Genomic DNA, 23444 nt, shown 5'->3' on the forward strand with positions numbered 1-23444 from the left:
ATAGAAGCACCCTTTATTTTAGAAAGGGTCTATAGAAGCACCCTTTATTTTAGAAAGGGTCTATAGAAGCACCCTTTATTGTAGAAAGGGTCTATAGAAGCACCCTTTATTGTAGAAAGGGTCTATAGAAGCACCCTTTATTTTAGAAAGGGTCTATAGAAGCACCCTTTCTTTTAGAAAGGGTCTATAGAAGCACCCTTTCTTTTAGAAAGGGTCTATAGAAGCACCCTTTCTTTCAGAAAGGGTCTATAGAAGCACCCTTTCTTTTAGAAAGGGTCTATAGAAGCACCCTTTCTTTTAGAAAGGGTCTACAGAAGCACTCTTTCTCTCAGAATGCGTCTCTAGAAGAACCCTTTCTTTCAGAAAGGGTCTCTAGAATTAAAGAGCATATAGAAGCAACCTTTCTTTCTGAAAGGGTGTATGGAAACGCCCTCTCTTTCAGAGGGTGCCAATTGGTTTTACAGAAGCTTAGAAAGGGTATTTAGAAGAACTTTTCATCCACAGTGGATGAACTTTTCTATAGCCTAAAAAAATTCATTTGTGATTGTTTTCCTATAGAATTTGTATCCTATTTTTGTCGTTCAGCTGGAAATCTCGTCATTCTTCCCTTCCCTTTAATCCTTTAATTTATTGTTTTATGTAAATTGCCCCTAGCCACTTTACAGCCTGTTAATGCTTATCACTTTTTGAACGCTCTGCTAGTTATTCATTTGCCTAAGGTAAACAAAATTTACAAAATTTAATTAGTACTCCTGTTGCAAAAACATAACTCCGTCGACGAGCAGCCTTTGAAAAGTCATAAAAATTACTGCAAAAATTAATGCATAAACACGTAGCCGTTGTAAATGCTGACAGTCATTAAGGATGACTGCCATCAAAGTACCTACCTACCATCCTCATCGCCATCATAAATGGTGGTGCACAGAGAAGAGATATCCTGGCAGTCAGTCTGCCAGTTAGTTCCCAGCAAACCACATTGTAAATAGACCAATAATTACAAGCTTTGATTGTCTTTGTCAAAAATTTTGTACAGACAGCGATTCGTTTGTACAGGTTCCGTCTGGTCGCGTAGACATGGGATTCGCATATGTTTTGCTCTTGTTTAACAGGGGGAAGGGATACACCCATCACTGTCTGATTTGGTAGAGATAGTTTGGTATGCAGTTTTATTGTTGTTAGTGTAAACAGTCATCAGCAACAGCCAGACAAGGAAGCAACCATCGAAACTGCCAACCATCCAGCCAGCGTACCCAGACAGTCTGATAAGTAATCATTAATCATAAGGCAAACAAGTGCAAAATTTGTTACTACTTCTAACGAGATCATAGTTTGTTTATAGTTGTTGATAGTTGTTGTTGGTGTTCTCATTTACTCCTTGTTACACTTGCCTGAAGGGTGTTGACAAGAAAATTTGTTTTTATTTTTGTGAATGCCATTAAAATCTTAACAAGACAATGATTCCTTATTGCAGAACTCTTTGTTGTCTGTGGAGGCTGAGAAGTCTTGCCTCCCCCGTCCTGTTGCGTTCATTAAAAAGTTCACCTTTTTTATTTTTCGTCGCACTGAGGCCCAAAAGAAGTTTTAATTGCAATTTGTTTTAAAATTTTATGATGAGATTTTTTCTCTACAATAACTCGGCAAATTGAGCCCAAGAAGTTGCAATAAATGAGAAGTAGAGAATAATTTTTTTCCAATTTGCAATCTGGTGGCTGTGACTTAATGCCAGTGGAGAGCCTTAAAAGAAGGTGACAAAGGAAATAAAAACAACAAAACTACTTGCGAATAGTTTTATGTTAAGCGGAACTTGAGGAATAGCGGAAAAAGTTATCCCTGAACATGCTTTTTTTGGACAACTTTTGCCGTCTCCACTGTGCCTCATTTTATTGGGGAATATTCAAGAATGAGTAAAAAAACAATTAGCTTATGGTTGCACTTAACCTATAAATAGCTAATCGCTAAAAATTTTTATCAAATACTTTTTTACTCTCGCTGCCTCTTTTTCTACTTTTGTGTTTCTTAACAGTTACCCTCAAGTATACCATAAGATAAGCCACATTTATTGCACTTTCTTCAGGCGATAATGACAATGTTGGGTACATGCATTGCCCAGCTAGATCGTACGGTTTAGTCTCACACAAAATGTTCACAACACAACCACGCAGCTCGGAAGCCATTGAGAAACGCCAACAGGGACGTTCCATGACTGATGTCATTGCTACCGATGACCATTTACCCACATCGCAGGCGGAATGGCCATCACGCTGGTGTACCCTACCTTTGGCCGATGAATCGTTTTTGGAAAGAATGTTGGAGTTTGAAGTGAAGCGCGATGATGTTTATATTGTGACATATCCCAAATGTGGCACCACATGGATTCAAGAAGCTACTTGGTTACTGGTCAATAATTTGGATTATGAAACAGCCAAAAAGGAGCCATTGGTTCGCAGAAGTCCATACATGGAGTATGTGGTCATCAATGAGGAATTTAAGATTTTGGTCTGTTACTTTCTTTGTTTGTTTCTAGGTACAAAAGTTTCTACGGCGATTTCCCCATTGACACATTGGAGTTGGCCAAAAATAGACCCTCACCAAGGGTATTGAAATCTCACTTACCAGCTTATCTGATACCCAAAGAGATATGGACTAAAAAGGCAAAGGTAAGTGTGTACGTTTGTGTATAAATTTCAACAATTCTAAAGGCCTGGATACATAAGCTGCTTTGCCTGGTTGCCTTGCTTCCCTGCTTCATTTTTGACATAATAAAAAAAAGAATAAATAGGTCTAGCAAATTGCGAACTGGGTTGCCCTTTTCTTTTTTATTCTTTTATCAGAAGCAAGCAAGGCAACCAGGCGAAGCAGCTTATGTACGTAGGCCTAAAGTGCTACCCGAATATTTGGTATAAAGTACAAATCAATAAAAAGGCCTCGACGCCTGACTTTCTTGTCTTGCTTCATTTCTGACATAATAAAAAAAGGAATAAAGAAGGTCGTGCCATGCCATTCGATCTAGTTGTTCTTTTTCTACTTTATTCTTTGATTTTTATTATGTCAGAAATGAAGCAAAGCTAGAAAGCCAGGCGGCTAGGCTTCTTATGTACCGAGGCCTTAAAAGTCGATACAGTCCCGATTGCATGACTTAAATATTTATTAATCGCTTTGTTTATATGAACTATCGAAGCCTTCTTGATTATGCCATATTTTTTATAACCTACACCTTGGTTTTAGTTCAAAAATTTGTAACAAAAGGAAATATTGGTAGCAGACCTTCATATAAACCAAAATGAATGTCCGGAAGGACTGAGTCGATCTGGTTATATATATCTCGGTCCATTCAACCCGGTCCACTAAAAACCAGGCCACTATATTTGTAGACCCCTAATAATTCTTCTATCAATAGAAGTCCTTAGGAGGTGCTATTAGGAGGTGTTTTATATAGAAAAAGCCAATTCAGCCAACTTTTTCTATAGAAAAAGTCAATTCAGCCAACTTTTTCTATAGAAAAAGCCAATTCAGCCAACTTTTTCTATAGAAAAAGTCAATTCAGCCAACATTTTCTATAGAAAAATTCAATTCAGCCAACTTTTACTATAGATAAAGTCAATTCAGCCAACTTTTTCTATAGAAAAAGCCAATTCAGCCAACTGTTTCTATAGGAAAGGTCAATTCAGCCAACTTTTTCTATAGAAACAGTCAATTCAGCCATCTTTTTCTATAGAAACATTCAATTCAGCCAACATTTTCTATAGAAAAAGTCAATTCAGCCAACTTTTTCTATAGAAAATTTAAATTCTGCAATGTTTTGCTATAGAAAAAGTCAATTCAGCCAACTTTTTCTATAGAAAAAGTCAATTCAGCCAACTTTTTCTATAGAAAAAGTCAATTCAGCCAACTTTTTCTATAGAAAAAGTCAATTCAGCCAACTTTTTCTATAGAAAAAGTCAATTCAGCCAACTTTTCTATAGAAAAAGCCAATTCAGCCAACTTTTCTATAGAAAAAGCCAATTCAGCCAACTTTTTCTATAGAAAATTTAAATTCTGCAATGTTTTGCTATAGAAAAAGTCAATTCAGCCAACATTTTCTATAGAAAAAGTCAATTCAGCCAACTTTTTCTATAGAAAATTTAAATTCTGCAATGTTTTGCTATAGAAAAAGTCAATTCAGCCAACTTTTTCTATAGAAAAAGTCAATTCAGCCAACTTTTCTATAGAAAAAGCCAATTCAGCCAACTTTTCTATAGAAAAAGCCAATTCAGCCAACTTTTTCTATAGAAAATTTAAATTCTGCAATGTTTTGCTATAGAAAAAGTCAATTCAGCCAACATTTTCTATAGAAAAAGTCAATTCAGCCAACTTTTTCTATAGAAAATTTAAATTCTGCAATGTTTTGCTATAGAAAAAGTCAATTCAGCCAACTTTTTCTATAGAAAAAGTCAATTCAGCCAACTTTTTCTATAGAAAAAGTCAATTCAGCCAACTTTTTCTATAGAAAAAGTCAATTCAGCCAACTTTTCTATAGAAAAAGCCAATTCAGCCAACTTTTTTATAGAAAAAATCAATTCCGCCAACTTTTTCTATAGAAAAATCAATTCAACCAACTTTTTCTATAGAAAAAGACAATTCAGTCAAGTTTTTCTATAGCAATATTCAATTCAGCCTACTTTTTCTATAGAAATAGCCAATTCAGCCAAATTTTTCTATAGAAAAAGTCAATTCAGCCAACTTTTTCTACAGAAATAGTCAATTCAGCCAACTTTCCAAACTTTTCTATAGAAAAAGACAATTCAGTCAAGTTTTCTACAGAAAAATTGAATTCAGCCAACTTTTTCTATAGAAATAGTCAATTCAGCCATTTTTATCTATAGTAAATGTCAATTCAGCCAACTTTTTCTATAGAATAAGTCAATTCAGTCAACTTTTTCTTTAGAAAAAGCCAACTTTTTCTATAGAAAAAATCAATTCAGCTAACTTTTGTTGTAGAAAAAGTCAATTCAGCCAATTTTTTCTATAGGAAAATTAAATTCAACCAACTTTTTCTATAGAAAAAGTGAATTCAGCCAACTTTTTCTATGGAAAAAGTCAATTCAGCCAACTTTTTCTATAGAAATAGTCAATTCAGCCAACTTATTCTATAGAAAAAGTCAGTTTAGCCATTTTTTTCTATAGAAAAAAGTCAATTCAGCCAATTTTTTCTACAGAAAAATTGAATTCAGCCAACTTTTTCTATAGAAATAGTCAATTCAGCCCTTTTTATCAATAGAAAATGTCAATTCAGCCAACTTTTTCTATAGAATAAGTCAATTCAGTCAACTTTTTCTTTAGAAAAAGTCAATTCAGCCAACTTTTTCTATAGAAAAAGTTAATTCAGCCAACTTTTTCCATAGAAAAAGTCAATTCAGCCAACTTTTTCTATAGAAAAAGTCAATTCAGCCAACTTTTTCTATAGAAAAAGTCAATTCAGCCAACTTTTTCTATAGAAAAAGTCAATTCAGCCAAATTTTTCTATAGGAAAATCAATTTAGCCAACTTCTCCTGCCGAAAAATCAATTCAGCCAACATTTTCTATAGAAAAAGCCAATTCAACCAAATTTTTCTATAGAAAAAGTTAATTCAACCAACTTTTTCCATAGAAAAAGTCAATTCAGTCAATTTTTCCATAGAAAAAGTCAATTCGGCCAACTTTTTCCATAGAAAAAGTCAATACACCCAACTTTTTCTATAGACAAATTTAATTCAGCCAACATTTTCTACAGAAAAAGCCAATTCAGTCAACTTTTTTATAGAAAAAGTCAATTTAACCAACTTTTTCTATAGAAAAAGTCAATTCAGCTAAAAAATCAATTCAGGCAAATTTTTCTATAGAAAAAGTCAATTCAGCCAACTTTTCTGCCGAAACATTAATTCAGCCATTTTCTATAGAAAAAGTCAATTCAGCCAACTTTTTCTATGGAAAAAATCAATTCAGCCAACTTTTCCTATAGAAAAAAGACAATTCAGCCAACTTTTTCTAAAGAAAATGTCAATTCAGCCAACTTTTTTTTAAAGAAAAGGTCAATGCAGCCAACTTTTTCTATAGAAAAATCAATTCAGTCAGCTTTTACTATAGAAAAAGTCAACTCAGCCAACTTTTACTATAGAAAAAGTCAATTCAACCAACTGTTTCTATAGAAAAAGTCAATTCAGCCAACCTTTTCTATAGAAAAAGTCAATTCAGCCAACTTTTTCTATAGAAAAAGTGAATTCAGCCAACTTTTTCTATAGAAAATGTCAATTCAGCCAACTTTTTCTATAGAAAAAGTCAATTCAGCCAACTTTTCCTATAGAAAAAGTCAATTCAGCCAACTTTTCCTATTGAAAAAGTCAATTCAGCCAACTTTTTCTATAGAAAAAGTCAATTCAGCCAACTTTTTCTATAGAAAAAGTCAATTCAGCCAACTTTTTCTATAGAAAAAGACAATTCAGTCAAGTTTTTCTATAGAAGGACTCAAATCAGCAATCTTTTCCGTAGAAGGACTCAATCCATCTAACTTTTTCTTTAGAAACAGTTAATTCAGCTAAGTTTTTCTGTAGAAAATTTCGATTCAGCTAATTTTTTTTTATGGAAATAATCAATTCAGCAAATTTTTCAATGGAAACAGTTAATTCAGCTCAGTTCTTTTTCCAAGGAAATAGTCATTTTAGCAAATTGTTTTCGATGGAAATAGCCAAAAGTTATTCTTTCTATAGAAAAATTCAATTCAGCTAACTTCTTCTTAATTCAGCAAACTATGGAAAAGTAGAAGACCATTGTGAGGTTTTCTATCTAGGGAAGGCTCATATAAAGCTGGTCGATCTATAGCAGAAGTTTCGAAGGTCTTCTATCTGCAGAAGGCCTTTAGGAGGTCTTTCAACTGTAGATGACCTTTGAGTGGTCTTCCATTTTTTGAAGAACTTTAGGACGTTTTTCATCTACGGAAGGCCTTAATTTGGTATTCTATCGATGGAAAACCTTTGGAAGATTTTAATCTATAGAAGACCTTTAGGAAATCTCCATAATGACGTTATTCAGCCTATAGAAGACTTTTAAGAGTTGTAAAAAATCTTTAGAAGGCCTTCTATCTGCAGAAGACTTTTTGGAGCTATTCCGCTCCATCTATAGATATGTGAAGGTCTTTCACATGTTAAATGACTAGGGGAAGATTTCCATCTACTCTTTACAAGGTCTTCTATCTACTGCAGATTTTTAAGAGGATTTCCATTTACAGAAGACACTTAGAAGGATCAAGAGAAGATACTTTAGGAGTCCTTCTATTTGAAAAAGATTTTGTATGAGGACTTGCAAGACTTTGTATGTTTGTATGAGGCGTTTGTGTTCAACTCCTTTTTGTAAATCTTTCCAGGTTGTCTATTGTGCCCGCAACCCCAAAGATATGGCCGTGTCATTTTATCATTTCCATCGTGGTCTGGGTACCTGGGAAGGTACCATCGATGAGTTTGTGGAAGATTTAATTAACAATGACATCATGTACTCCTCCTATTGGGATCACCTGTGGGATTTCTGGCATATGCGTGAGGAAGAAAATGTCTTCTTTACCACCTATGAAGCGATGAAAAAAGATCTGAGGAAGGTCCTAATTGAACTGAATAAATTCCTTGGTAGACTAGAACTTAGCGATGAGGAGTTAAGCAAATTGCAGGAGCATTTGTCATTTAAAAATATGAAAGGTAAGTTGGTAGTAAACTTGTAATAAATTCGCGGATAACGTTTTAATTTTCGTTGTAGAAAATAAGGCTACTAATCCCTCCGACATGATTATCGCAGGCCATGCTAGTGGAAAGGTTAAAGAAGAGTTTGAGTAAGTTGCTAAAGCTGAGGATGATGTTGTAAGTGGTTGTGTTGCCTTAATGTTTGTGTTTCGTTTTTTCTTGCAGATTTATGCGCCGTGGCATTGTTGGCTCCTACAAGGATGAATTGTCCGCTGAGTCCCAGGAGAAATTGGACAAATGGATTGCAGAAAATTTGGAGAAATTTGAAGTTGGCCTTGAGGATATTTTTGGAGAAATTTAAATAAAATAACGCCAATTTAAGAGTTTGGTTATGAGCTCAAAACTTTCAATGGGGACAGAATGATTTTATATTTTTCTAAAAGAAAGGGTGCTTCTATAGACCCTTTCTAACAGAAAGGGTGCTTCTATAGACCCTTTCTAACAGAAAGGGTGCTTCTATAGACCCTTTCTAACAGAAAGGGTGCTTCTATAGACCCTTTCTAACAGAAAGGGTGCTTCTATAGACCCTTTCTAACAGAAAGGACGCTTCTATACGCTCTTTCTAAAAAGTGTTTCATAGAACCTTTCTGAAAAAAGACTACTTCCATGGGCCCTTCCTGAATGAAAGGGTGCTTCTATAGACCCTTCCTGAAAGAAAGGGTGCTTACTAGACCCTTGCTGAAAGAAAGGGTGCTTCTATAGACCCATCCTGAAAGAAAGGGTGCTTCTATAGACACTTCCTGAAAGAAAGGGCTCTTCTATAGGCCCTTCTTGAAAGAAGAGGTGATTCAATAGACCCTTCCTGAAAGAAAGGGTGCTTCTATAGACCCTTCCTGAAAGAAAGGATGCTTCTATAGACCCTTGCTGAAAGATAGGATGCTTCCATAGACCCTTCCTGAAAGAAAGGGTGTTTCTATAGACCCTTCCTGAAAGGTAGGATGCTTCCATAGACCCTTCCTGAAAAAAAGGTGCTTCTATAGAACCTTTCTCAAAGAAAGCGTGTTTCTATGAAGGAAAGGGTGCGGATATAGGCCTTTTCTGACGAAAAGTATGCTTCCATAGACTCTTCCTGAAAAAGGGTGTTTCTAAACCCTTCCTGAAAGAAAGGGTGTTTCTATAGACCCTTCCTGAAATAAAGGGTGTTTCTATAAACCCTTCCTGCAAGAAAGGGTGCTTCTATAGAACCTTTCTGAAAGAAAGGGTGTTTCTATGAAGGAAAGGGTGCTGATATAGGTCTTTTCTGACGAAAAGTATGTTTCCATAGGCCCTTTCTGAAAGAAAGGGTGCTTTTATAGACCCTTCCGGAGGGAAAGGGTGCTTCTATACCCCTTTCTGAAAGAAAGGGTGCTTCCGTAGACCCTTCCTGAAAAAGGGTGTTTCTATAGACCCTTCCTGAAAGAAAGGGTGTTTCTATAGACCCTTCCTGCAAGAAAGGGTGCTTCTATAGAACCTTTCTGAAAGAAAGGGTGTTTTTATAGACCCTTCCTGAAAGAAAGGGTGTTTCCATGAGGGAAAGGGTGCTGCTATAGGAAAGAACGGGTGCTTTAGAGACCATTCCTGAAAGGAAGGGTGCCTCTATAGACCCTTTCAGATAGAAAGGGTGCTTCTATAGACCCTTTCAGAAATAAAGGGTGCTTCTATAGACCCTTTCAGAAAGAAAGGCTGCTTCTATAGACCTTTTCAGAAAGAAAGTGTGCTTCTATAGACCATTCCTGAAAGATAGGGTGCTTCTATAGACCCTTCATGAAAGGAAGGGTGCTTCTGTAGACCCTTCCTGAAAGAAAGGGTGCTTCTTTAGACCCTTTCTGAAAGAAAGGGTGCTTATATAGACCCTTCCTGAAAAAAAGGGTGCTTTTATAAACCCTTCCAGAAAGAAAGGGTGCTTCCATAGACCCTTCCTGAAAGAAAGGGTGCTTATATAGACCCTTCCTGAAAGAAAGGGTGCTTATATAGACCCTTCCGGAAAGAAAGGGTGCTTATATAGACCCCTCCTGAAAGAAAGGGTGCTTCTATAGACCCTTCCTGAAAGAAAGGGTGATTATATAGACCCTTCCTGAAAGAAAGGGTGCTCCTAAAGACCCTTCCTGAAAGAAAGGGTGCTTCTATAAAGCCTTCCTGAAAGAAATGGTGCTTCTATAGACCCTTCCTGAAAGAAAGGGTGCTTCTATAGACCCTTCCTGAAAGAGAAGGTGCTTCTATAGACCCTTCCTGAAAGAAAGGGTGCTTCTATAGACCCTTCCTGAAAAAACGGGTGCTTCTATAGACCCTTCCTGAAAGAAAGGGTGCTTCTATAGACCCTTCCTGAAAGAAAGGGTGCTTCTATAGACCCTTCCTGAAAGAAAGGGTGCTTCTTTAGACCCTTCCTGAAAGAAAGGGTGCTTCTATAGACCCTTCCTGAAAGAAATGGTGCTTCTATAGACCCTTCCTGAAAGAAAGGGTGCTTCTATAGACCCTTCCTGAAAGAGAAGGTGCTTCTATAGACCCTTCTTGAAAGAAAGGGTGCTTCTATAGACCCTTCCTGAAAGAAAGGGTGCTTCTTTAGACCCTTTCTGAAAGAAAGGGTGCTTATATAGACCCTTCCTGAAAAAAAGGGTGATTATATAAACCCTTCCAGAAAGAAAGGGTGCTTCCATAGACCCTTCCTGAAAGAAAGGGTGCTTATATAGACCCTTCCTGAAAGAAAGGGTGCTTATATAGACCCTTCCGGAAAGAAAGGGTGCTTATATAGACCCCTCCTGAAAGAAAGGGTGCTTATATAGACCCTTCCTGAAAGAAAGGGTGCTTCTATAGACCCTTCCTGAAAGAAATGGTGCTTCTATAGACCCTTCCTGAAAGAAAGGGCGCTTCTATAGACCCTTCCTGAAAGAAATGGTGCATCTATAGACCCTTCCTGAAAGAAAGGGTGCTTCTATGGACCCTTCCTGAAAGATAGGGTGCTTCTATAGACCCTTCCTGAAAGAAAGGGTGCTTCTATAGACCCTTCCTGAAAAAACGGGTGCTTCTATAGACCCTTCCTGAAAGAAAGGGTGCTTCTATAGACCCTTCCTGAAAGAAAGGGTGCTTCTATAGACCCTTCCTGAAAGAAAGGGTGCTTCTTTAGACCCTTCCTGAAAGAAAGGGTGCTTCTATAGACCCTTCCTGAAAGAAATGGTGCTTCTATAGACCCTTCCTGAAAGAAAGGGTGCTTCTATAGACCCTTCCTGAAAGAGAAGGTGCTTCTATAGACCCTTCTTGAAAGAAAGGGTGCTTCTATAGACCCTTCCTGAAAGAAAGGGTGCTTCTATAGACCATTCCTGATAGAAAGGGTGCTTCTATAGACCCTTCCTGAAAGAAAGGGTGCTTCTATAGACCCTTCCTGAAAGAAGGGGTGCTTCTATAGACCCTTCCTGAAAGAAGGGGTGCTTCTATGGACCCTTCCTGAAAGAAAGGGTGTTTCTATAGAGCCTTCCTGAAAGAAAGGGCGCTTCTATAGACGCTTCCTGAAAGAAAGGGTGCTTCTATAGACCCTTCCTGAAATAAAGGGTGCTTCTGTAGACCCTTTCTGAAGGAAAGGCTGCTTTTATTGACCTTTTCTGAAAGAAAGGGTGCTTCTATAGACCCTTTCTGAAAGCAAGGGTGCTTCTTTAGAGCCTTTCTGAAAGCAAGGGTGCTTCTTTAGAGCCTTTCTGAAAGCAAGGGTGCTTCTTTAGAGCCTTTCTGGAAGGAAGGGTCCTTCTATAGACCCTTTCTGAAAGCAAATTTGCTTCTTTAGAACCTTTCTGAAAGCAACGGTGCTTCTTTAGAGCCTTTTTAAAAGCAAGGGTGCTTCGATTGTCCCTTTCTGAAGGAAAGAGTGCTTCTTCAGTCTCTTTCTGAAAGAAATGGTCCTTCTATAGACCCTTTCTGAAAGAAAGCGTCCTTCCTTTCTGAAAGAAGTCCCTTTCTAAAAGAACGGGTGTTTCTTCAGAACCTTTCTGAAAGCAGGGGTGTTTCTTTAGTCCTTTTCTCAAAGAAAGGGTCCTTCTCTAGACTTTCTGAAGGAAAGGGTCCTTCTATATCCCTTTCAGAAGGAAAGTGTGTTTCTGTAGAACCTTTCTGAAAGCAACGGTGCTTCTTGAAAATCTTTCTGAAGGGAAAAACTAATTGAGAATTAATGCATTTTTATTTTAAGCCAAGTAATATCTCTTCAATTCTAAGCTATTAAAAAACATTTCCATTCACTACCCTCCGCACATTTGGTGAAATCAATACCAAACGACTACCGCTGCTGTCTTAAATCTTAATAAATGAAACAATTTAGTTCCGCTTCAGATATCTTCACGCTTGTTAGCCCAAAGGAAGCGCAAAACTCATTTCCTTATACAAACGTGTAGCCGAAAGGAAGTAAGAAATAGAAGAAGATACTCCTCAAATCAAGCTTGTTGAGATTTTGTGAACTTTTAATTAACAATTTCTTTTATCTTCAAAACTGTATCAAGCAAAAACGTATACAACTGGATGGATTGAAGGCAAGAGAACATCATCGTCGACCTCAGTTTCAATGGCAGGCAGCCAGGCATCATCATCGTCATCTTTGCCTTCAACCATCATCCATTTGCAACGTCATCTTCTTCATCATCATCAACCACACGTGGTTCTACATGTGTGATGGTGGCAAAGGCAGCGGCAGTGGTCCTCATGTGAGTGCCAACATGAGGGTGCATTACCATCGGCGTCATCATGCGCTCAACTGTAACCTTCTTTGGCTCTTTGTTATTTAACAACACTTCTTTCTTGTGTCGTTCGACACGTATGAGCTTCAATAAATGAACGAAGAGCACTTCCTGTGAGCAACGCGCTAACTAACAACCGGGCAAGGGAAACTATTGTCTTGTACCTTGAGTTTTTTTCTTTCACTTCCAAGATGAGGAAGAAGAAAAAAAAAAACGGAGAAGAAAAGAAATTGGCAAAATATTTGTAAGGCGTATTGATGAATGCTGTTGGAAACAGAAAAAAGTGCATGTAATGAGCCGGGTGGAGATGGAGGGTAACTAAATGGAACATACGGTGGCTGCAAACCATATGTGGTCATATGAATCTCCCCTGTGGCCACCATGGTAGTAAAAGCAAGGCAGCAGGCCACCTTTTGTAATACATGCTCATAAATTGTGATGGACTTAAGCTCATACAGCGCCAGTTGAAGTCCAACAGCAGCAGCAGTAGCAGCAAGTGGTCAGTCAATCTGAGGGTCCAAGTTAAAAGATGAAAGTTATTCATAAATGTGCACTGACTTTTTGGTATAGTAGAGATGTGTGTGTGAAGGGTAGTAAAAGAAAATGCTGGAGATAGATTCCTTCGTTACCCATGGTTAAAGCAATTGTAATCACCTTAAAAGTCATCAAACATCATCAATTTTATCGCCTAAGTAAACTTAAAGTTCTTTGCCAACTTCTACTTTGATTCCCCAAGAAAGCTTGCCAACATAGCAAACAACCATCGATAAGGGTGAATTTTTACTTCATTTCGCCGACAAAGTGAAGCGAAAAACGAAGAAGGGAAAACTAAGAAGTAATTAAGGGTGCTTAAGCTTTATGTTTTACAATCAGTTTGGGGAAGATATAGTAAGTAGGATGTGGGGAAGTAGTTAAGAGGGGAGCACATGTAAGTATGCTGTGCCATTGTCTTCAAATGTGTGATAAGCATAAATAATTCCACATTTATTTGTCATCATCATATGGACGATAAACTTTTATTATATCAAATTATTGATTGTATTTAAGGAGGGTAGGCAGGCAGATATGTGCTTTGTGAGTATGTGGAATTATTTCTATGAGATTTGGAGATATGAAATTAAACTCAGGGCAGAAAATTCGGAAATTTTGTTTTGTTGAAATTATACTAAAAAAGGCGAATTAAGAATAAATAGGTAGTTCAGCAAAATTGTTCTATAGTAAAAATCAATTCAGCCAAGTTTTTCTGCATAGAAACTCAATTCAGACAACTGTTCCTATAGAAAAAGTCAATTCAGCTAAATTATTCTATATGAAAAATCAATTCAACCAACCTTTTCTATAGAAAAACTCAATTCAGCAAACTCTTTTTTAGATAAGATGAAAAAACTCAATTTTGCCAAATTTTCTATAGAAAAACCAAAATCAGCCAACATTTTCTATAGACAAATTCAATTCAACCAAAAGTTTCTATTGAAAAAGTTAATATAGTCGACTTTTCTATAGAAAATCTCAATTCAACCAACTTTTGCTAAAATACAAAAAAATTCAGCTTACTTTTTCTTTAGAAAAACTGAATTCAGCCAACTTTTTCTATAGAAAAATAAAGTAGCCAACTTTATCTATAGAAAACTCAATTCTACTAACCTTTTTCTATAGAAAAAGTCAATTCAGCCAACTTTTCCTAAAGAAAGAGTCAATTCAGCCAGCTTTTTCTGTACAAAAAGCCAATTCAACCAACTTATTCTATAGAAAAGTTCAATTCAGTCAACTTTTTCTACAGAAAAAATTAATTAAGCCAACTTTTTCTATAGAAAAATCAATTCAGCCTACAGAAATTGTCAATTCAGCCAACTTTTTTTATAGAAATAGTCAATTCAGCCAACTTTTCCTATAGAAAAAGTCAATTCAGCCAACTTTTTCTATAGAAACAATCAATTCAGCTAACTTTTTTTTAAAGAAATAGTCAATTCAGCCAATTTTTTCTATAGAAAAAGTCAATTCAGCCAACTTTTTCTATAGAAATAGTCAATTCAGCCAACTTTTCCTATATAATTAGTCAATTCAGGCAACCTTTTTTATAGAAATTGTCAATTCAGCTAACTTTTTTTTTATAGAAAAAGTCAATTCAGACAGTTTTTTCTATAGAAATAGTCAATTCAGCCAACTTTTCCTATAGAAACAATCAATTCAGCTAACTTTTTTTTAAAGAAATAGTCAATTCAGCCAATTTTTTCTATAGAAAAAGTCAATTCAGCCAATTTTTTCTATAGAAAAAGTCAATTCAGCCAACTTTTTCTATAGAAATAGTCAATTCAGCCAACTTTTCCTATATAATTAGTCAATTCAGGCAACCTTTTTTATAGAAATTGTCAATTCAGCTAACTTTTTTTTTATAGAAAAAGTCAATTCAGACAGTTTTTTCTATAGAAATTCAGACAATTTTTCTATAGAAAAAGTCAATTCAGACAACTTTTTCCATGGAAAAAGTCAATTCAGCCAACTTTTTCTATAGAAATAGTCAATTCAGCCAACTTTTCCTAAAGAAAGAGTCAATTCAGCCAGCTTTTTCTGTACAAAAAGCCAATTCAACCAACTTATTCTATAGAAAAGTTCAATTCAGTCAACTTTTTCTACAGAAAAAATTAATTAAGCCAACTTTTTCTATAGAAAAATCAATTCAGCCTACAGAAATTGTCAATTCAGCCAACTTTTTTTATAGAAATAGTCAATTCAGCCAACTTTTCCTATAGAAAAAGTCAATTCAGCCAACTTTTTCTATAGAAACAATCAATTCAGCTAACTTTTTTTTAAAGAAATAGTCAATTCAGCCAATTTTTTCTATAGAAAAAGTCAATTCAGCCAACTTTTTCTATAGAAATAGTCAATTCAGCCAACTTTTCCTATATAATTAGTCAATTCAGGCAACCTTTTTTATAGAAATTGTCAATTCAGCTAACTTTTTTTTATAGAAAAAGTCAATTCATACAGTTTTTTCTATAGAAATTCAGACAATTTTTCTATAGAAAAAGTCAATTCAGACAACTTTTTCCATGGAAAAAGTCAATTCAGCCAACTTTTTCTATAGAAATAGTCAATTAAGCCAACTTTTTCTATAGAAAAAGTCAATTCAGCCAATTTTTTCTATAGAAAAAGTCAATTCAGACAACTTTTTCTATATAATTAGTCAATTCAGGCAACCTTTTTTATAAAAATAGTCAATTCAGCCACCTTTTCTATAGAAAAAGTCAATTCAGACAACTTTTTCTATATAATTAGTCAATTCAGGCAACCTTTTTTATAAAAATAGTCAATTCAGACAACTTTTTTTTTAGAAAAATTCAATTCAGCCAACTTTTTCTATAGAAAAAGTCAATTCAGACAACTTTTTCTATAGAAAAAGTCAATTCAGACAACTTTTTCTATAGAAAAAGTCAATTCAGCCAACTTTGTCTATAGAAAACGTCAATTCAGCCAACTTTTCTATAGAAAAAGTCAATTCAGCCAACTTTTTCTATAGAAATAGTCAATTCAGCCAACTTTTTCTATAGAAATAGTCAATTCAGCCAACTTTTTCTATAGAAGTTGTCAACTCAGCCAACTTTTTCTATAGAAAAAGTCAATTCAGCCAACTTTTTCTATAGAAATTGCCAATTCAGCCAACTTTTTCTATAGAAAAAGTCAATTCAGCCTACTTTTTCTATAGAAAAAGTCAATTCAGCCTACTTTTTCTATAGAAAAAGTCAATTCAGCCAACTTTTTCTATAGAAATAGTCAATGCAGCCAACTTTTTCTATAGAAATAGTCAATTCAGCCACTTTTTTTATAGAAATATTCAATTCAGCCAACTTTTTCTATAGTAAAGCCAATTCAGCCATTTTTTCTATAGAAAAAACTAAATTCGAAATTTTATTTATTTTGAAAAAGTCAATTCAGCCAACTTTTTTATAGAAAAAGTCAATTCAGCAAAATTGTTCTTTAGAAAAGGTAAATAAGGTAGAGTTTTTCTATAAAAAGGTAGATTCAGTAAACCTTAAATTAAGCTAACTTCTTCTATAGAAAAACTCAACCCAGCAAACTTTTTCTATAGAAAAAGTCAATTCAGCAAACTTTTTCTAGATAAGATGGAAAAAGTCAATTCAGCCAACTTTTTCTATAGAAAAAGCCAATTCAGCCAGCTCTTTCTATAGAAAAAGTAAATTAAGGCAGCTTTTTCTGTACAAAAAGTCAATTCAACTTTTTCTAAAGAAAATATCAATGCAGCCAACTTGTTCTACAGAAAAAGTCAATTCAGCCAACTTTTTCTATAGAATAAGTCAATTCAACCAACTTTTTCTATAGAAAAAGTCAATTCAGCCAGCTTTTTCTATAGAAAAAGTCAGTTCATCCAACTTTTTCTATAGAAAAAGTCAATTCAGCCAACTTTGTCTATAGAAAACGTCAATTCAGCCAACTTTTTCTATAGAAAACGTCAATTCAGCCAACTTTTTCTATAGAAAAAATCAATTTAGCCATCTTTTTCTATAGAAAAAGTCAATTCAGCCAACTTTTCCTATATAAAAATTCAATTCAGCCAACTTTTTCTATAGAAAAAGTCAATTCAGCCAGCTTTTTCTATAGAAATAGTCAATTCAGCCAACTTTTTCTATAGAAAAAGTCAATTCAGCCAGCTTTTTCTATAGAAAAAGTCAGTTCATCCAACTTTTTCTATAGAAAAAGTCAATTCAGCCAACTTTGTCTATAGAAAACGTCAATTCAGCCAACTTTTCTATAGAAAAAGTCAATTCAGCCAACTTTATCTATAGAAATAGTCAATTCAGCCAACTTTTTCTATAGAAATAGTCAATTCAGCCAACGTTTTTTATAGAAAAAGTCAATTCAGCCAACTTTTTCTAAAGAAAAACTCAATTCAGCCAACTTTTTCTATAGTAAAGCCAATTCAGCCATTTTTTCTATAGAAAAAACTAAATTCAAAATGTTATTTATTGTGAAAAAGTCAATTCAGCAAAATTGTTCTTTAGAAAAGGTAAATAAGGCAGAGTTTTTCTATAAAAAAGTAAATTCAGTAAACCTTATCTAATTAAACAGTCAATTCAGACGGCTTTTTCTATAGAAAAAAATCAATTCAGCCACTTTTTTTCATGGAAAAAGTCAATTCAGCCAAGTTTGTCTATAGAGGACGTCAATTCGCCCCAGGTTTCCTATGGAAAAACTTAATTCAGCAAAGTTTTTGAATAGAAATTTTAGCTTTATTAATAGAAACAAATTTGCTGAATTGACTTTTTCAATAGAAATGACTTTTCCTTTAGAAAAGGATTGAAGAATTCAGTATTTTTGTAGGAAAAGGTGGCGGAATTGATGATTGAATTTTCTGTAAGAAAATTTGGCTAAATTGAGTTGAGAAGATGTTGGCTGAATTTACCTTTTCTATAGAAATATTTTGCTGAATTGACTTTTTCTATAGAATACACTTTGCTGAATTGACTTTTTAATAGAACAACTTTGCTGAATTGAGTTTTCTTTAGAAAAAGAAGGTTGAATTGAATTTTTTTATAAAATATGTTGGTTGAATTGAATTTTTCTATAGGGAAAGTTTGCTGAATTTAGTTTATCTATGTAAAATATGTGCTGAATTGAGTCTTTCTATAGAAAAAGTTTGCTGCATTGAGTTTTTCTATAGGATAACTAGGGTGAATTATCTTTCTTTATAGAAAAATTTGGCTGAATTCTGAATTGACTTTTTCTACAGAAAAACTTTGCTGAATTTACTTTTTCTATAGAAAAACTTTGCTGAATTCAGTTTTTCTCTAGGAAATTGACTTTCTCTATAGAAAAAATTTACTGAATTGCCTTTTCCATAGAAAAAGATTGCTGAATTAATTTTTCTCTAGAAAAAGTGTGTTGAATTTACCTTGATTAATATTTAAAAAGTTCGCTGAACTTACGATTTGCGGAATAGTCTTTTTCTGTAGAAAAACTTTGCTGAACTGACTTTACTATAGAAAAAACTTTGCTGAATTTAATTTTTCTATAAAAAAACTTTGTTGAATTGAGGTTTTCTATAGAAAAGAAGGCTAAATGTCTCTATAAAAATGTTGGTTCAATTGAATTTGTCTATATGGAAAGTTAGCTGAATTGAGTTTATCTACGTAAAAAGTTTGCTGAATTCAGTCTTTCTATAGAAAAAGTTTGCTGAATTTTTTATTTAGGAAAAACTAGGGTGAATTGTCTTTCTCTGTAGACAAATTTGGTTGAATTGCCTTTCCACAGAAAACGGCTGTTGGATTAATTTTTCTATAGAAAAGGTGTGTTGAATTTACCTTTATTAATATACGAGTATAAAAAGTTGGCTGTATTTACTTTTTCTATATAAAATGTTGGCTGAATTGAGTTTTTCTATAAAAAAAACTTTGCTGAATTGTCTTTTTCTATAGAAAAACTTTGCTGAATTGACTTTTTCTATAGATAAAAAAGGCTGAATTGAGTTTCTCTGCAAAAATGTTGGTTCATTTGAATTTCTCTACAAAAAAAAAATGTTGGTTCAATTGGATTTTTCTATAGGGAAAGTTAGCTGAATTGAGTTTATCTATGTTAAAAGATTGCTGAATTGGGTTTTTCTATAGAAAAAGTTTGCGGAATTGAGTTTTTCTAGAGGAAAACTAGATAGACAAATTTGGCTGAATTGCCTTTTCCATAGAAAAAGGTTGCTGAATTAATTTTTCTACAGAAAAAAGTGTGTTGAATTTACTTTTTCTATATAAAATGTTGGCTGAATTGACTTTTTCTACAGAAACACTTTGCTGAATTTACTTTTTCTATGGAAAATGTTGCAAAATTGACTTTTTCTATAGAAAAACTTTTCTGAATTGACTTTTTCTATAGAAAAACTGTTCTGAATTTACTTTTTCTATAGAAAAACTTTGCTGAATTGACTTTTTCTATAGAAAAACTTTTCTGAATTGACTTTTTAGGATGTCTTCTATCAGGAACGTACACAGAGTAACTTTGAGAGATTATTTTGTGTACATTTTGTTTCCAAAAAATTTATATTTTCTCTTGCCTGGTTTTATTATCGCAAGTTCAAAAATGAATAACAACAAATATCTTGTCTTTGGACTTGACCTACAAACCAATAGATTGGAATAATGTTGAATGTTTCATGTTCATTAAAAGTAATTATCAAATGTAGTTGATACTCTTGCTCTCTTGCAGCTTTATCTGTATCTCTTCTCTTGCCTATTGCACTCTGCATTAACACAAAAGATAAGCAATATGGGAAAAATAAACAACAATGACTAGCAGCATGGACTGTATGCAATTGACCCAGCCACTCGAGCTTATCATTTAGTTTCATAAAAAATGTTCAGAACGCAACCACGTTGCTCGGCGGGCATAGAAAAACGACAAATTGGGCGTACCATATATGATGTCATTGCTTCGGATGAACATTTACCTTTGCCGCAGGAGAAAAGGCCATTTCGCCGCTGCACCCTTCCCTTGAATGATGAATCTGTTCTGGAACAAGTGATGCAATTCGAGGTAAAGGAGGATGATGTTTATGTTGTGACATTCCCCAAATGTGGTACAACATGGATTCAAGAAGCGACTTGGTTGTTGGTCCATAATTTGGATTTTGAAACAGCCCAGAAGGTGCAGTTGGTGCACAGAAGTCCATTCATGGAGTAAGTTGTAAATTAGTAGAGGTTTCTTCTTGATTTTGATGCATCTGCATGTTTGTAGACTAAAGGGTTTCTATGCCGGCTTCATGTTTGATACGCTCAAGGCTGCCATGAACTCTCCCTCACCAAGGGTATTAAAATCGCATTTACCAGCGCATCTAATACCCAAGGAGATATGGACCAAAAGGGCAAAGGTAAGATATTCTTCTGCTAAATCTAGATTTCTAGATGATGATCAAACGTTCCTCTTAGGTGGGAGATATTGAGAATGATTTGAATATGTGCAATATTTATAGCATGTTTACATTCTATCTCTTGACTCTCAATTGATAAGGCACTTAAGAAAAGAAATATAAAATTCTCAAGCTACAAACTTATCGCACTATCAATTTGCCTTTAAAATGTTCGCAGGCTGGTGTATATTCTTTTAATAACAGATGCCATTTATCTGCGTAAAGAAGACATTCAGTAAGTCTTTTAACTAAGAAAGGCCTCTGTAAGGTCCTTTGTCGGTAGAAGATATTAAAAAGTTTTCTACCTATAGAATACCATAAGTAGGCCTTCCATTTCAAGACTGTAAGACTTTCCCCCTTCAAACACAGTTCTAGTTGGTAAAATGTTACTCTCTTTTCCATTTCCCGCCAGGTTGTATATTGTGCCCGCAATCCCAAAGATATGGCCGTTTCATATTATCATTTCCATAGTGGTCTTGGTACCTGGGAAGGTACAATCGATGAGTTTGTGGAAGATTTGATTAACAACGACATCATGTACTCTTCCTACTGGGATCATTTGTGGGATTTCTGGCATATGCGTGAGCAAGAAAATGTCTTCTTTACCACCTTTGAAGATATGAAAAGAGATCTGCGAAAGGTCCTAATCGATCTCAATAACTTCCTCGATAGACCACAACTTAGCGAAGAAGAGTTGAGCAAATTGCAGGAGCATTTGTCTTTTAAAAATATGAAAGGTAATTAGGAAAATTTTGTTATACATTCGGATGCTAATGAATGTACCTGCCTTTTTTATCCACAGAAAATACTTCCGCTAATCCCACAGCACTGATTGTTGCCAGCCATGCAAAACGAAATATTAAACCGGGATTTGAGTAAGTTGTTGTAGACATTCCGTTATCGAGACTTTGTTTGGGAAATAGTTGTTCATTTTACTTTCAGATTTATGCGCCGTGGCATTGTGGGCTCCTACAAGGATGAATTGTCACCAGAGACTCAGGAAAAACTGGACCAATGGATTAAGGAAAATTTAGAGAAATTTAATGTTAGTTTTGAGGACATATTTGGAAAAATATAAATCAAAGAGCCAACAATAAACGGAGTCAGTAGAAAAGTTTGGTGAATTGTTGAAATTTTTATGGAAACATTTGGCTGAATTGAGTTGTTCTAAAGAAAAAGTTGGCTGAATTGAGTGAATTGATTTTCGCTATAGAAAAATTTTGGCTGAATTGAATTTTCTATAGAAAAATTTGGCTGAATTGACTTCTACTTTAGAAAAAAGTTGGCTGAATTGAGTTATTCGATATAAAAATTTGGCTGAATTGACTTTTACTATGGAAAAAGGTGGCTGAATTGAGTTTTTCACTGAAAAAGTTGCCTGAATTTAGTTTTTTCATAGAAAAAGTTGGCTGAATAGATTTTTACTATAGAAAAAGTTGGCTGAATTGACTTTTTCTATAGGAAAAGCTGGCTGAATTGACTTTTTCTATAGGAAAAGTTGGCTGAATTAACTTTTTCTGTAGGAAAAGTTGGCTGAATTGAATTTTTGTATCGAAAAGGTTGGCTGAATTGACTTTTTCTACAGAAACAGTTGGATGAATTTACCCTTTATATAGAAATAGTTAGCTGGATTGAATTTTTCAACAGAAAAGGGTTGCTGAATTGGCTTTTTCTTTAGCTGAATTGACTTTTCTTTAGCTGAATCGACTTTTATGGAGAAAAATTTGGCTGGATTGACTTTTTCTATAGAAACAGTTGGCTGAATTGACCCTCTATATAAAAATAGTTAGCTGGATTGACTTTTTACAGAAAAGGTTTGCTGAATTGACATTTTCTTTAGCTGAATTGCCATTTCTTGAGCTGAATGGACTTTTTATAGAGAAATAGATTTTTGAATTGACTTTTTGTATAGAAAAAGTTGGTTGTATTGACTTTCTCTATATAAACAGTTAGCTGGATTGACTTTTTCTATAGAAACAGTTGGCTGAATTGACCCTTTATATAGAAATAGTTAGCTGGATTGAGTTTTTCTACAGAGAAGGTTTGCTGAATTGACTTTTTCTTTAGCTGAATTGACTTTTTATAGAGACAAATTTGGCTGAATTGACCTTTTCTGTAGAAAAACTTAGCTGCGTTGAATTTTTATATAGAAAACGTTTGTTGGATTGACTTTTTTTATGGAACAAGTTGGCTAAATTTATTTTTTACACAGAAAAATTAGCTGAATTTATTTTTACTACAGAAAAATTGGCTTAATAAATTTTTTCAATATTTCAATATTTCTATAGAAACAGTAGACTGAATAGAATATAGAAATAGTTAGCTATATTGAATTTTTCTACAGAAAAGGTTTGCTGAATTGGCTTTTTCTTTAGCTGAATTGAATTGACTTTTTCTATAGAAGCAGTTGGCTGAATTGACCCTCTATATAAAAATAGTTAGTGGGATTGACTTTTTTACAGAAAATGTTTGCTGAATTGACTTTTTCTTTAGCTGAATTGCCTTTTCTTGAGCTAAATGGACTTTTTGTAGAGAAATAGGTTTTTGAGTTGACTTTTTCTATAGGAAAAGTTGGCTGAATTGACTTTTACTGTACAAACAGTTAGCTGGATTGACTTTTTCTATAGAAAGAGTTGGCTGAATTGTATCTCTATATAGAAATAGATAGCTGGATTGACTTTTTCTACAGAAAATGTTTGCTGAATTGACTTTTTATTTAGCTGAATGGACTTTTTATAGAGACACATTTGGCTGAATTGACCTTTTCTATAGAAAAACTTAGCTGCGTTGAATTTTTATATTGAGAATGTTTGTTGGATTGACTTTTTCTATGGAACAAGTTGGCTAAATTTATTTTTTACACAGAAAAATTAACTGAATTTATTTTTACTACAGAAAAATTGATTAATAGATTTTTTTCAATATTACAATTTTGCTGAGTTTACTTCCTGAATTTTTCTATAGAAAAATTGAATTGAGTTTTTCTACAGAAAAAGTTGCCTGAATTGATTTTTTCTATAGAAAAAGTTGGCTGAATTGACTTTTTCTATAAAAATGGTTGCTGAATTGAATTTTTCTATAGAAAAGGTTGGCTGAATTTA

General features: G+C 34.2%; 1 protein-coding gene across 1 annotated transcript; it reads left to right on the forward strand.

Moving 5' to 3' along the window:
* Positions 1–19766: 19766 nt before the first annotated feature.
* On the forward strand, positions 19767–21457 carry LOC141402361 (sulfotransferase 1B1-like). The gene is made up of 5 exons (XM_073983353.1): positions 19767–20113; positions 20172–20304; positions 20756–21080; positions 21146–21218; positions 21286–21457. Exons 1-5 carry the CDS (start codon positions 19791–19793, stop codon positions 21419–21421), a joined length of 990 nt encoding a protein of 329 aa, XP_073839454.1. The 5' UTR covers positions 19767–19790; the 3' UTR covers positions 21422–21457.
* Positions 21458–23444: the final 1987 nt, after the last annotated feature.

This window comes from Musca autumnalis, unplaced genomic scaffold (genome assembly GCF_047663935.1).
Source record: "Musca autumnalis isolate F117 unplaced genomic scaffold, ASM4766393v1 scaffold_4, whole genome shotgun sequence".
In the NCBI taxonomy this organism is placed as follows: Eukaryota; Metazoa; Arthropoda; class Insecta; order Diptera; family Muscidae; genus Musca; species Musca autumnalis.

What these genes read in the sequence shown, in the direction of transcription:
- LOC141402361 (XM_073983353.1), top strand. Translation starts at nt 19,791, where the DNA reads ATGTTCAGAACGCAACCACGTTGCTCGGCGGGCATAGAAAAACGACAA. An exon ending in CACAGAAGTCCATTCATGGA is followed by an intron (nt 20,114 to 20,171) that starts GTAAGTTGTAAA and finishes GCATGTTTGTAG; the next exon opens with ACTAAAGGGTTTCTATGCCG. An exon ending in GTCTTTTAAAAATATGAAAG is followed by an intron (nt 21,081 to 21,145) that starts GTAATTAGGAAA and finishes TTTTATCCACAG; the next exon opens with AAAATACTTCCGCTAATCCC.